Source organism: Bidens hawaiensis, unplaced genomic scaffold (assembly GCF_021521415.1).
Source record: "Bidens hawaiensis isolate Kalapana, Puna unplaced genomic scaffold, B.hawaiensis_p1.1 tig00011151_1, whole genome shotgun sequence".
NCBI lineage: Eukaryota > Viridiplantae > Streptophyta > Magnoliopsida > Asterales > Asteraceae > Bidens > Bidens hawaiensis.
In genome coordinates, this window is record NW_027491863.1 from 33,847 (window position 1) to 47,538 (window position 13,692).

Genomic DNA, 13,692 nt, shown 5'->3' on the forward strand with positions numbered 1-13,692 from the left:
GGATATTCTCATGACACGTGGCCCAATAAAGTGAATAAACATTCCATCAACGGTAATAGGAGAAAAGTTACATGAAGTCCCCTTCATGTAACGAGCCTAACACCATTGTTAGTTTCACATATCACAACATTTTCATACCCGATTCATGATTCTTAGCTCACCACTCCATGTGAAAATTCCCGTTTAGACCCCAGTCAAACTCGTATTTACATAACAACTAGTTGTTTTTAATTAGCATTCCGAATATTATCAATTGTGTCGTAACGCACAGGTTTACCTATAAGGCCATGGGGTGTACTCTAACCCATCTTAATTCCACATAAGCTCCACATCATCATTTTTTTCTCTTTCACTTTATGTCATCCAAAGGAAATGGTTTAACCCATTTAACACATAATTAATATGACAAATCAATTAGTAATTAATACATAATTAATACATATTGTTCTTTTTAACCCTTTAAAAGCATAACCTATGGACCTTTTTAACACACTTAAAACAAATGGAGAGCGGTTTAATCCATCTTTAAAGTGTCATGTCACTTTAATCTATGTAGGGGTTAGAGTATACCCCATGGCCTAATATTAGAAAAATAACTTTCCATTTTTTTTTCTAATATTCTCTTAGAATTTTTGTTTTCTCAGGAGACAAAATTCTTTGCATTTAAACATGATCAAACATAATAATCCATCGTTCAATTCCTTCATTTATTCACAAATCATTTGAATTCTGAAAACTTCGTAAGCAATTTCATCGACAAACCACCATGCATGGTTGGTGGGTCGATGCATGCAAGCCATGAAAATGAATTACAGAAGTTTGTGTTTGAAGGTGGGAGGATTAATATCATGTTTCTGCTTCCCCGGCCGTCGGAAAGTTAGCCCCGACAACAACAACAATGATGTATCCACCGATCCCACAGGTCTCCTCATGACAATATATATCTATATGTATATGTATGTATTTCTTCTTCTTCTTTATTTTTCAATTTATGTTCCTTAATTAAATGATTATATGATATGATATCGTACGTTTTTAATTAAACCGTTCGTTAATCCAACCATTCATGTAGAGAATCATACCATTGATTGAGCTAGAATGTGATCAATGAGAGACCTGTTAACACGATACGAAGTTAAACAAGGCTGGGTTTGGCTTAACAAGTTTTGTGTCTTAAACAGTCGATACATTTAAGACCGTTTAAACAGCATGTTCATTTTTTTTAAAATAAAATATATTCCCTACTTAGTGCCTTAGTGGATGCTATGATTTGATTTTATATTTTTTTATGAATATTTGTTTCAAATATGTTAAGAATTACGTATTGATTAAGAGTTTTATGAACTTTTGACAACTTTTCATGTCCCTAAACATGTCGTGTCATGTAACCTGTTTCTCAACAGATTCGTGTTTGAAAAAACAACACGATTAGCTATCATGTTGTGTTCATGTCTAGCGCCAAAGGTACTCGTGTCTTATCATATCGTGTCTGACATGTTATATCAGCCTGGTTAAAAGTGACATCAACGAATTTGTTAGTTTGTTTGTTTCCGGTTGAATGCAGTATACGCAGGCCCGGCCCAAGGGTGTGGCAGGGCAGTCGACGGCCATAGGCCCGACACCCCGTTAGGCCCGATTTATTTTTTTTTTAAAAAATATATGTATTTTTATGAAACAAAATATGTATAATCAATGTTTCAACACAATTACATAAACAATAGCTTGGCCTAGTGGCAAAGTGGTATGACAAATAACCAAGAGGTTGTGGGTTTTAGTCTTATCTGAGACATTTTTAGGTTTTTTACACAAGTCAAATCAAAACCCAGTAAGCCCACTTAAAATTAAATTGTTTAAACCCAACAAAATGTTCCTTTTACTTAAGGCCCAAAAATAATTTCGCCTTTGACCAAAAAAAAAATTCGTCTTCTCGGAGCCGACCCTGAGTATACATCATCATCGTACTCTATAAATCTCACCAATAGCAAAACTATAGTAGGGTCTGAGGAGGGTAAGATGTAGACAGCCTTATCTATACACCGTAGGAACAGGGAGGCTAAATTGATATTCATAGATAAAACTTGACATGCAAAACATGCTAGTTGGTATATTTGAATAGAATCCTTATAAAACTTTGAGCTAAAAAGTCAAAATTGCTTCTTACAACACATGTTCTAATGATGCAGTTCAAAAGGTGGATAATGAAGATTCACAAACAAAGTTAAACAAACAAGAATCAAGAACACAACAAGCACAAACATCACCATCAAAATCTTTAAAGATCAATGTTCCTGCAAATACTAACATTAACAAACAAAGGATATTCAGTTACCAAGAGCTTGTAAAAGCAACTGATAATTTCAAAAGCGACCGTTATCTTGGCGAAGGCGGGTTCGGGGAAGTGTATAAAGGAAAGCTAGAAAACACTAACCAAGTAAATAACTTTTTATATCTTTTAATCTTAAGTTTATTAATTTGAAGGTATATATGTTTTTAAACTTTTAATGTAGTGATTTAATGGTCAGGTTGCCGCGGTTAAAAAACTAAACCGAGATGGTTTGCAAGGGCATAAGGAATTTATTGTTGAAATCACAATGCTTTCGCTCGTGTGTCACCCGAATATTGTTAATTTGATTGGATATTGCTCTGAGAATGATAATCTGCTTCTGGTTTACGAGTTCATGCCCTTAGGATCCTTGGAAGAACACCTACATGGTAAAATGTTTTCTGTATATTTCTATAAAGTGGCCATTTTGACTAATCTACTTAACTTGTTAAATGGGTCAAAAAGTCACCTAAAGGGTATATTCGGTATTCATATTATTGTTAGTCATGTTACTACTTTAATTTGTCTTAAAATGATTGTCACTTTGAAAAATAGATAGTTATTTATCAATCTTCCCATTTACCCTTGATTACCTTTATCATGTTACAACTTAGTGGTAGGATCTAAATGAGCCGAGTTTTGAGCTCTATTTATAAATATCAAGTTTGGCTCGCGAGTAGTTTTTCAATCAGGCTCGGCAGTCGCCTTAAGCTTGACTCGTTTATTACTTATCCTATTTATATACATTTATATTTTTTATATATTTATAATAATTAATGTTATAGATAGCATATATATCGTTTAGTCACTTTTATCATAGTATTTTATACAATAATAATAATAATAACAATAACAATAATAATAATAATAATAATAATAATATACTAAATAAAAAGTATATAAATAGGGCCCGTTCATGCTCGTTAGCCTAGTCGAGCTCGATAAGCGAAGCTTGTCTAGAACTCATTTATTAAATAAGCTCCAATATAGGTTTGAGCCTGTTTACGCTCGGCTTGATCAAAACTTTTAGTGAGCTAATCCCGAGTAGTTCACGAGCAGCTCGGATCATTTACACCTTTTTTAAATAGTATCTTATACGAACTAAGGGTAAAATTGTCATTTTACTACCTAAAACTTGCATCAACTGCAAAACATCTAAAATTATGTCTTTTATTTGTTGACAGTAATTTTGAAACTTAGGGAGTAATATAGTTTTGTCTTAGAAAAATGTTTGTGAGCCAACAAACCCGACCGACCTGACCTGACCTGACCTGACCTGACCCATCCCGTCCATGTATACACCATTACTTATTTCATAGAGAAAATATTATTTTCACTAACTTGATTATTTTCGCAGATCCTAAACCGTACATGAAACCGCTCGATTGGAACACACGGATAAAAATAGCACTAGGAACAGCTAAAGGGCTGAAGTACCTGCACCATAATTGTGAACCTCCTATTATATATAGAGACATGAAATCAGCCAATATATTATTAGGTGAAGGGTACCACCCAAAGATATCTGACTTGGGTTTGGCTAAGTTTGGTCCGTTAGGTGATAAATCTTACGTGTCAACTCGAGTAATGGGCACAATGGGCTATTGTGCACCCGAGTATGGGTTCACTGGTCACTTGACCATAAAGTCTGATACATACAGTTTTGGGGTGGTGCTTTTGGAACTTGTGACGGGGCGACAAGCGTTAGATAAAACAACCGAAGGAGGGCAGTATCTTATCGAATGGGTATGTTGTTTCTTAAATGTTTGCATAAACAGATTTTGATTATTTGATAACATAGGAGTCAAAGATGTAACAAAATGGCCTGTTTACGCTTTAGTTCTAAGGGCAAAATGGTCATTTTTATAATAAACTAGCAAAAAAGGTTAACATTGGTTAGTGGAAAGGACGCAAAGTGTGATAACGTATGAACTTTAGGGACGTTCTTTGTACTTAATGAAGTTAAATGACACGATCTGCAAATTATTCTATACATAAAGGACGAAAAGTGTAATTTGCCCTTTTTAAGGCGGGTCCCACTATTTGCACCCAACTTTTTACTATTTTTACCAAATACGCGACATTAGTTAGTTAATATTTTTATTTTTCGTTTATAAGTTTTAGCAGCTGTTTTGGTTTTTATGTACGTTTCGATATAAATTACTATAGAACTATAGAAAACATAGATGCATTGAATATAAAGTTTTAATTGTTTTTAACTGGCTAATATGATGTTCAGGCGGAACCGATGTTAGTAAACAAAAGGAGATACGTAAAGCTAGCGGACCCGAAAATGAAAGGGGAGTTCATGCATAAAACACTTCAGAAGACGGTACAAGTGGCATTGATGTGTATGGATGATGATCTTGAAAAACGTCCGGACATGAGTGAAGTTGTTGATAGATTGGATCTTGTTGCATCTTTATCTGATCCTCATGCGGGTTCCAAACAAGATTCTGATTTTGATTCAGATCCAGATTCGGATTTAAGCTCTATGTTTAAAGATGACGAGGATGAAAGAGCAAAGGCCATAGCAGAGGCCAAAATGTGGGGAGAGAAATTTAGACATGAAACGAGTAGAACACCGATATAATGTTGCATTCATAATATTATTCGGATATATGTGAGTATGTGACAATTTTTTTCTACTCGTGTTTCTTACTAGTTACTAGGTCAAGTATAGATACTTATATAGTAAAATCAAAACACACCTAATTAGCAACACTTGCATGCATCAATATTTAAACCCAAAATTTCCCAAACAAGTTTTCAGTTATTTTGATCAATGGTATCGATCTACTTAGTTGGATATATAGTGTATTAATACAACTAGTGTAATATATGCACAACATATCAATGCAAAAACATTAGCTTAACTAATAGCATAAACATGCATATATGGAAGTCAACACCTTCATCTATACAATACAAATTCAGGAGTCTAGTAAACATATAGCTAATAAGTAGCTTATGTTTACTGAGTATCAACTTACCTAATTGGCACAAAAACTAGAAAACTTACATAAATGGTAAAATTTCAGGCAAAATAAGTTTATACTCAAATTGTAGTCCAATTAACTTATTAGTTAAGTATCAACTCATTTTTAACTTTCTATGTCAGCCTACAAACAATAGTAAATGAGCATTTAATTATTTTGGTGCATTTGTACTTCTTGGGTAATATAAGATTGCACCTTGATCAATCCGCTTAGTCTCGTTTGCGGCCATCCCTTAATCCAAACTATCACCCTGATAATAATCTTAATTTTCACTTTTGTTATCAAGAGCAATCCCAGTAACATAATCATCATAGATTTTACACTCAACCTTCTAGCCAGTTTATTAATGTATATAAGTTTTGCATCAGATTCCGGAGCCAAGTCGTTTCGATTGCTGTGTTAAACAACCCCACCCCACCCCCCAACCCCAACCCACTCAATATTCGGCCTCGACACTTGAGTGTGAAAGTGTAGCCTGTCACATAAAAATCCGATGCGGAACAACAGGAATATGGGCACCCCCCCCCCCCCCCGCGGTTAGAATCAGAGTAAGCCGTAAGTTTCAAGGACCATGTCGGTTATCTAAAGCCAGTGGGTCAACGTCATGACTTGAGATACCAAAGAATACGTTTCGAAAACATGTGCTCTGATACCATGTAAAAAAATGTAGAAATGCCGATTAGTTTCTCGTTAAACAATACAAGAGTGTGAAAACCCTAGACGTGATAAACTAAGAAACTAGATAATTACAATTACTACAAATTAATAAATTTCTATATTATATCCATCTAATAGTTAAATGAGCGAGATAGTAAGCATAGATTATTGTAGAACTTGCGCTAAGAATGATTAGGATCGCCAGATAAGGATAATATTTGAGTTATAACTTATAAGCATTTCGGTTTAGTGTATAGATGGGTAAATTAATCTTAGCACGAGCTCGTATCAAAGAAAATCAATTCTTGCCTTAAAAGGAATACTAAATGGAAATATTACTTTGTCAATTTCTAAAAATTTCATCATACTTATAAACCGAGTCAGCTCAAATAAGTTTATCTACAAATGAACAGATTTTGTCTCAGTCACGACATTTTTTAACAACCCTATCTACACGAGACCGAAATAGTTTTGAAAAATTTATTATTCACTACGTGTCAAACAAATGCATTATATTTTTCTCATATAATACATTATAACTTAGTTCAAACTTTATCCTAAACTTTAAGTTGACTTTTAATGTGATAATAAATCCACCGTCTGATCCTCTAGTTTTATATTCCGGGTAAAGAGGTAGCATTAAAGTTTAGATATTATATATCTTTTATTAGTTATAATTTTAAATTAAAATAATATAAGTAGTAAAAATATAACAATTAGATTATAAATTTTCTTATCAATTTGTTAAAATTTATAACTCAAAATAGTCCAGCGTCAACGTGTTGAATGTTAATTTCAAATTTTCAATCGTCCACGAATGTTGATTATAGCAAGGATATAATCATATATTTTTGGCAAAAAATATGGTCTTAAAATGATAAAATATTCTCCTAAAAAGTCAATTTTCAACAAACGCGTACACATCTAAAGAAAATATAAAGTTTTTCTTTTATATGTTTTTGAATTATATAATTATTAGTTTACATGATTATTGGCTCGTGTGAATTGTTCAGGATGACAAAATTGACAAATACTTGTTTATAGGAATTCAGACTATGTGCTATGGTGGATGTTAGTTAAATAAAGGGTGATGTCGCGTAGGTAGTGAGACATTAACTAACTAAATGTACTTTACGCGTATAAGTGCTAAGTATTATATATGTCTATTATGCATTTTACGGTTATATCCTATTTGATCATTGATATTCGAACATTGTTCTCTTTCCTTTGTTCTAGTTCATGATCTGAACGAGTCGCCCATACACCCTAGTACATGTTCCTCGACGCCGAGGGCATCCCCGAAGCGCGGGGGATTTTGTCCTGGTCTGATCCGAACGGATCTTGTTGAATGAATTGATCCATTGTTCTATGCCCTAATTCTTAGTTCATTTTTTCCCGTTAGTTACATAAAAACATTAAAGCCTAAGATCGATCTTACGTTGGAGTTGAGTTGCTGAAAAACTAACAAAGCTAAAAGCGTCCTTTGAAAAAAGATAACAAAGTGCGTCAAAGAGTTAAACTAACCAAACTAGCCATCATGTGTAGGGCACGTGATGTCCGTTAAACAAATAAAGCTAAACATTAAAACAAATATTTCAAAATAACAAATATTACACGGATAGATTATATGGACAATTTAATGGAGAGCTATTCGTTTCAAAACCGTTGATAACTGAACCACATAATCAATGGCGAAGTTTGGACTAAGACATGGGGCTCAAAATGTATAAAAATGTATACATTTTCACAACGTATAAAAAATTTCGGACGAAACGTGTAAATTTACACTACTAGTCTACTATGCGAACCCCCCCCCCCTCCCCCCGGCTCTAACTAACCTTCGCCGCTACACATATTGCAACTGTTTCTAGTGCTTTAAATGTAATTCACAAGACATTTACGTATTTCACTTTCTTTCCATGTTAATTATCGTTAATGCAGTATCTACAAGTATGTTATATGGTTCTCGTGATTTTTTATTAATAATTTATTATTTGAATATTTGAAAATAAACATGTTTGTTTGTTGTAAAAAGGTGTTAATGGATAATGGCATAATACTGGAATATCCATTCCAAAGCATAAACTTATTACACAAGCAAGCAAGGCGGGAAGGTTCCGAAGAAGAGCCGAATATTCCGAAGGATGATTCCATCTATGTTTATTACTACTACTCACCGTATCCCACCACCATTACTTATATTCGATCCCAATATAATTTGTATAATCATCATATCATATCTTCTCTCTTATTCACACTTTGTTAAATTTTTATTTTTATTCTTACAATGGCCACCACCGCCGTTCATGTTTCCGATGTTCCCAATCTTGATCAAGTGCCGGAGAATACCGCCTCATTCTCCGCTTACACCAAACAAATACCTACCGGTACGTTTTTTTCAAACGTTTTAACCAAAAGTTTTCAAAGTTTGTTATGGTCAGAATGGCTGTTGTTCTAACCAATAATTTTCAAAGTTTAGAAACAACCGTCAGGATATTGACGACCGTTTTGAACGATCACAACCTTCCCAATGTTGTGTAGTTCAAACGGTCATCCTGACAAATAATTTCCAAAGAACCAATAATTTACAAAGATTGACTTTCTGGTCAAAATAGTCGTGTTTTGACTAGGGGTGCACACTAGCCGAGTTACTCGGGATCGAGAAAATGCTCGATCGAGCCTAAAATTAAGCTCGTTTAATAAACGAGCCTCAACTTAAGCTTCATTTATCGATCCCACGAGCCTGCCATTTATATAAGTTTTTAATATATATTTAATAATTATTAATTAATATATATATAATGTTATAAAAAATAATTAAAAATAAGTAAATAATATATATTATTTTATACATAAAATTATAACTGAAAAAATATATATTTAAATAATTATAAATACAAGAAAATAATAAATAAATAGTAAACGAGCTGAGTTCAAGCTTGAGAATCTACTCACGAGCCGAGCTCGAGCTTTGAAAATAGAGCACGAAACGAGCCGAGCTAGAGCTCTATATAAGTTAAACGCACTGAGCTTAAATGTAGTCGAGCTCTGGCTCGGCTCGGCTCGTTTGCACCTTAGTTTTGACGCAAGTGGTGTGTTTGACGTTTTGGATGTGTGTTTACTTCTTTTTTTCAGATTTGAGTAACGGTGTTGATGTTTCACCGAAATTCGTCGTGATTGGTCACAGAGGTCATGGTATGAATGCATTACAGTCAAGTGATCGTAGAATGACCGCGTTTAAGGAGAATTCTATTCTTTCGTTCAACAAAGCGGCTAATCACTCGGTTGATTATATCGAGTTCGACGTTCAGGTCACTAAAGATGACGTGGCAATTATTTTCCACGACGACGTCATCCTCCATCAAGAACACGTATGTCTGTTCAGAATTATTGGTGTAAAGTAGAGTATAAGTAAAATAACAAATAATAATAATAAATTATAATATAGAAGTAGTTAAGACTTAATTAGTGCCTTAATTATGTGTTATTATCTTATTTTAGGGTGCCATATTTGAAAACCGAGTGACAGATTTGACACGTGACGAGTTCTTTAGCTACGGCCCGCAAAGGGAGGCCGAAAAGGCCGGGAAAACTTTAGTTAGGAAAGTTAATGGCAATGTGGTCGGATGGCATGTCGAATCGGATGATTATTCGTGTACTTTGCAAGAAGCATTTGAGATAGTAAACCCTAAAGTTGGGTTTAATATAGAGTTGAAGTTTGATGATCATGTTAATTATACACAAGATCATCTCATCCATGTTCTTCAAGTGGTCTTGAAGGTATTATTATTGTTATCACTATTAATATTATTATTGTTATTTTTAATTATTATTATTTTTTGAACGACCAACAAAGAAATTATATTAAAGCTAGCAAGCTGCTAAGCGTTAATACAAACACCAATCACCAAAGAAATTATTATTATTATTATTATTATTATTATTATTATTATTATCAAATTGTTACTTGTAGGTGGTTTATGAGTATGCTAAAGATAGACCAATATTATTTTCAAGTTTTCAACCGGATGCAGCGTTACTTATGAAGAAGCTTCAACAAATATACCCAGTGAGTATAATATTTTATTATAATAACATTTTATTTTTTATTGTATTATTTTTAGTTTATTTATTTAACAGATTTAAAAATGAAAAACAGGTATATTTCTTGACAAATGGAGGAACCCAGTTATACAATGATGTACGAAGAAATTCGTTGGAGGAAGCTAAACGGGTGGCGTTAGAGGGTGGATTGGATGGAATAGTTTCGGAAGTAAAGGGTGTTTTTAGGAATCCGTCGGCGGTAAGAGAGATCAAAGAGTCGAATCTCTCTTTGCTCACATATGGCAAGTTGAAGTAAGTACATATTAATTGTAATAGATTGTTAATTTAGTTTTCGGATTATTTATGATTCTTATTTGAATTTTTTTTCTATGGAACAGTAATTTTCCAGAAACTGTGCATGTTCAACATCTAATGGGCGTAGATGGAGTGATTGTTGATTTGGTAGAAGAAATTACGAGTGCGGTTGATGAAATGAAGACGAGAAAGGGCGAAAGTGGTGGCATCGAGTTGTCGTTTTTACTAAACCTAATATCACAAGTGGTTCAACATTAACAGCAATGGTCACATCTATATAAGTATAAAGTTAATTGAGGTCATATCTATGAAGAATAGTTTTGGTTAACATAATTGATAACATAATGAATTGGCATTGCTTCAAATTGTTTTGAGATGTTCTTGCCACATTTCTTTTTCTTCTTTTCTTTTTTTTTTTAATGAGAGTGAACCCATCAATAGAGTTATAAAATTCATTTTTTGATTTGTCATATCAACCATAACAACAAACATGCCCGGTAGAGTCACACCTATAGTGATATTAGGGCCTGGCTATGGAGGGTGAAATGTAAGCAAGTCATGCTTCTATCCCAAACGGTAAAGAGGTTGCTTCCATATACGGACGTAAAACTATAATAGATACATATAGTGGTAGAGGCGATCTAAAAGCCAAGAAAACAAAGAGTGTACCAAAAACAATAGTATCAGTTTAATTAGTCATATCAAACTCGTTTTATAAACAACTCATGTTCAGGTTGTTTAATTAAACAAGCCAACGCGTTAATTTGTTTATGATTTGTCTAACCAAAATTTTACAATCCGATTAACATAACTACAACTTAAATAAGTCAAATTGATTATGTTCGTGTTAGGGTTTACACTTTTTGCATGAATAAAGAGAAATGTGTTATGTGTAGAGGTGCAAACGAGCCGGATCTCGAGTTCGGCTCGTTTTGAGCTCTATTTTCAAAACTCACTCATGAGCATATTTTAAAGATCGGGTCGGACTCGGCTCGTTTAGTATAAATTAATTAATTTTTATATATATTTTTCATTTTTAATGTTACGTATACAATAATATATATTATTTTCTTATTTTGTTATAAAATTATATATATTAATCAATAATTATTAAATATGTATAGTAAAAAAATTATATAGATGACAAGCTCGTTTAGGCTCGTGAGCCGCTCGAGCTCGATAAGTGAAGATTGGGCTCGGGTCGTTTATTAAACGAGCTTACTTTTAGGCTCGAACTCGGGATTGGGCTCGATTCAGTTCGCCTCGACCAAGGTATTTCACGAGTCAATCTCGAGTAGCTCGCGAGCGGCTCGGCTAGTTTACGTGTATGTCCTAAAGTTTTAATAAATTAACAAGTGGTCATATCCATATATATATATATATATAGTTTTATGCGTAAAAAGAAAATAGGAATTGTATGTCCGCAACACCCGTAACATCTCTTGTTTCTTTCATACCTCATATGTCTACCATACCATACAATTACACAATGTCTCCATCTCTTCTTATTCCTCATTTCTCCATCTCCCAATTTATGTAAACAACTTCCAACCATCTTCATCGATAACATCTCCATCGTACCCATGGGTTTCGGTACGTCCCGGCCCCACCTTTTCGACGAGGGTGTGGCTGTGTTTGGCTCCCGCAACCCCTTTCACCACAAAACTCACACTGCTTCCCCAAAGTTGTTGATCAACGAAACATCACAACCGCCTGTCTTGCAAAAATTAATACCGCTCCGGTTAATCATTTTAATAACGATTTGAATATCGATAATGATGGGACGTGGGTCGGGTCTCCTAGCTTTAGGGTGTACGTTCAAACTGGCCCGGGCGAGGTTGCAACGACAGGTTTTGATATGTTATATATAGATTCGCGTTGGATCAAACCGGCTACGTTGTGTGTAAGATTATGTAGTTCTTATATTAACAATGATTGCAGGTGATGAACAAGGAAAGCAGACCGTAGTTGGTTCACATGGAGGTGAAAAATTGATATGCAACGGTGAGGTATGATTATATTAAACTTGGGTCTATCGGTCGGGATCAGGTCGAGCATAACTAGTTCGGGTTAAAACATGTCATTTTTTTAAAAAAAATATCGATTTAGTTCAAGTTAAACGGGTTTTGGTCAAAATGATTTCAGGTTAAAATATGTCGTTTAAAAAAGAAGTAAAATAAAAAAAATCGGTTCTCTGTTATTTCCAATGCTGGCTAGCGGCCTACACTGGAGACGACTATGAGGTCGTCTCGAGGTGGCAATGACAATGATGGGGGATGGGACAAAGGCGGCAGGAAGGCTGGAGGTGGCAGCTGTGCTTACAACGTGTAATAATTGTGTTTTAACTAATTTAAGATAACCCAAATAAATTCATTTACAATTAATTTATGCCCAAGTCGGTCTATTCTTTAAGAACGGAGAATGAGTCATGATCGTCACCTATGCATTATACACGAGAAGAGCCGATTTACAAAGCTAGATTAACTGAATTGAAATAAATGTTGATGTGATTGTATGTAGGTTTGCGTATGGAGGCCTTCGAATGTGGAAGAACTTGCAGATAAAAAGGATACAAATGGAGGAAGATTTAGAAAAGTGTTTCAGGTACACAGAGTCGCTTTCTGGCACAGCGGACCGTGGCATATCGGCCACTCTAAACCAACGCCTGGCCACCCAAAACCAACCAGAAATCTTACAGGAGCCTGATCTAACCGTCACCTATGTGGCATAAACCTTACAGGAGCCTGATCTAACCGTCACCTATGTGGCGGAGACCGATATTCATTGATTTCTTTGTAAACCATGTCTAGCTCTAAAGGGATATAAAACATTGTGTACTATATATTTGAGGCGTGTGAAATAAAACAAAAAAACCCTATAAAGATAAAAAGAATTTGGACCAATAATTAGATAAAAGACTAAATAGCAATAGCAAATTAGCAATGTTTTGAAAATCATATCAAAACAGTTACTTTTAAAACCATTAATTAGATAAATGACTAGCTAGCAATGTTTTGCAAAACAGACCATGATCAAACTGACACCCCAAAAGTTTCTTTATATAAATTACTACTTTTTTAACATTTTCATAATGTTTTATAAGATTTTATACTAGTTTATTATATATAACAGTGCTCTATATATGGTTTTAGGGGCAATTTAATATATCACCTTTGAACTTGCAAAAAATTACATATTTCTCCAAATCAAGCTGACTGTCATTTGTGAATTACATTATTCATTATGCATTAAACTAAGATCCAGATACAAAAAAAAACACACCGACTGTTATTTGTGAATCGTTCAATGAAGAGCGAAGAAGAAAGAAAATACATGTACAAAGGGTGGCTGCAT

The 13,692-nt window shown here is 34.1% G+C and overlaps 2 protein-coding genes and 1 long non-coding RNA gene across 3 annotated transcripts; all 3 read left to right on the plus strand.

Annotated features, from left to right (window-relative positions):
• The first annotated feature begins 2,092 nt into the window (after positions 1–2,092).
• LOC143537225 (putative serine/threonine-protein kinase PBL7) lies at positions 2,093–5,110 on the plus strand. Its single transcript, XM_077031042.1, has 5 exons — positions 2,093–2,102; positions 2,145–2,431; positions 2,523–2,712; positions 3,681–4,069; positions 4,563–5,110. Exons 1-5 carry the CDS (start codon positions 2,093–2,095, stop codon positions 4,914–4,916), a joined length of 1,230 nt encoding a protein of 409 aa, XP_076887157.1. The 3' UTR covers positions 4,917–5,110.
• Positions 5,111–8,232: 3,122 nt separating this feature from the next.
• On the plus strand, positions 8,233–10,639 carry LOC143537206 (glycerophosphodiester phosphodiesterase GDPD1, chloroplastic-like). Its single transcript, XM_077031027.1, has 6 exons — positions 8,233–8,366; positions 9,115–9,350; positions 9,481–9,759; positions 9,953–10,048; positions 10,139–10,335; positions 10,422–10,639. The coding sequence occupies exons 1-6, from the start codon at positions 8,267–8,269 to the stop codon at positions 10,594–10,596; spliced, it is 1,083 nt and encodes a 360-aa protein (XP_076887142.1). The 5' UTR covers positions 8,233–8,266; the 3' UTR covers positions 10,597–10,639.
• Positions 10,640–11,663: 1,024 nt separating this feature from the next.
• LOC143537178 (uncharacterized) lies at positions 11,664–13,384 on the plus strand. Its single transcript, XR_013136004.1, has 3 exons — positions 11,664–12,188; positions 12,280–12,347; positions 12,859–13,384. It is a non-coding gene; the product is annotated as an uncharacterized LOC143537178 (long non-coding RNA).
• Positions 13,385–13,692: the final 308 nt, after the last annotated feature.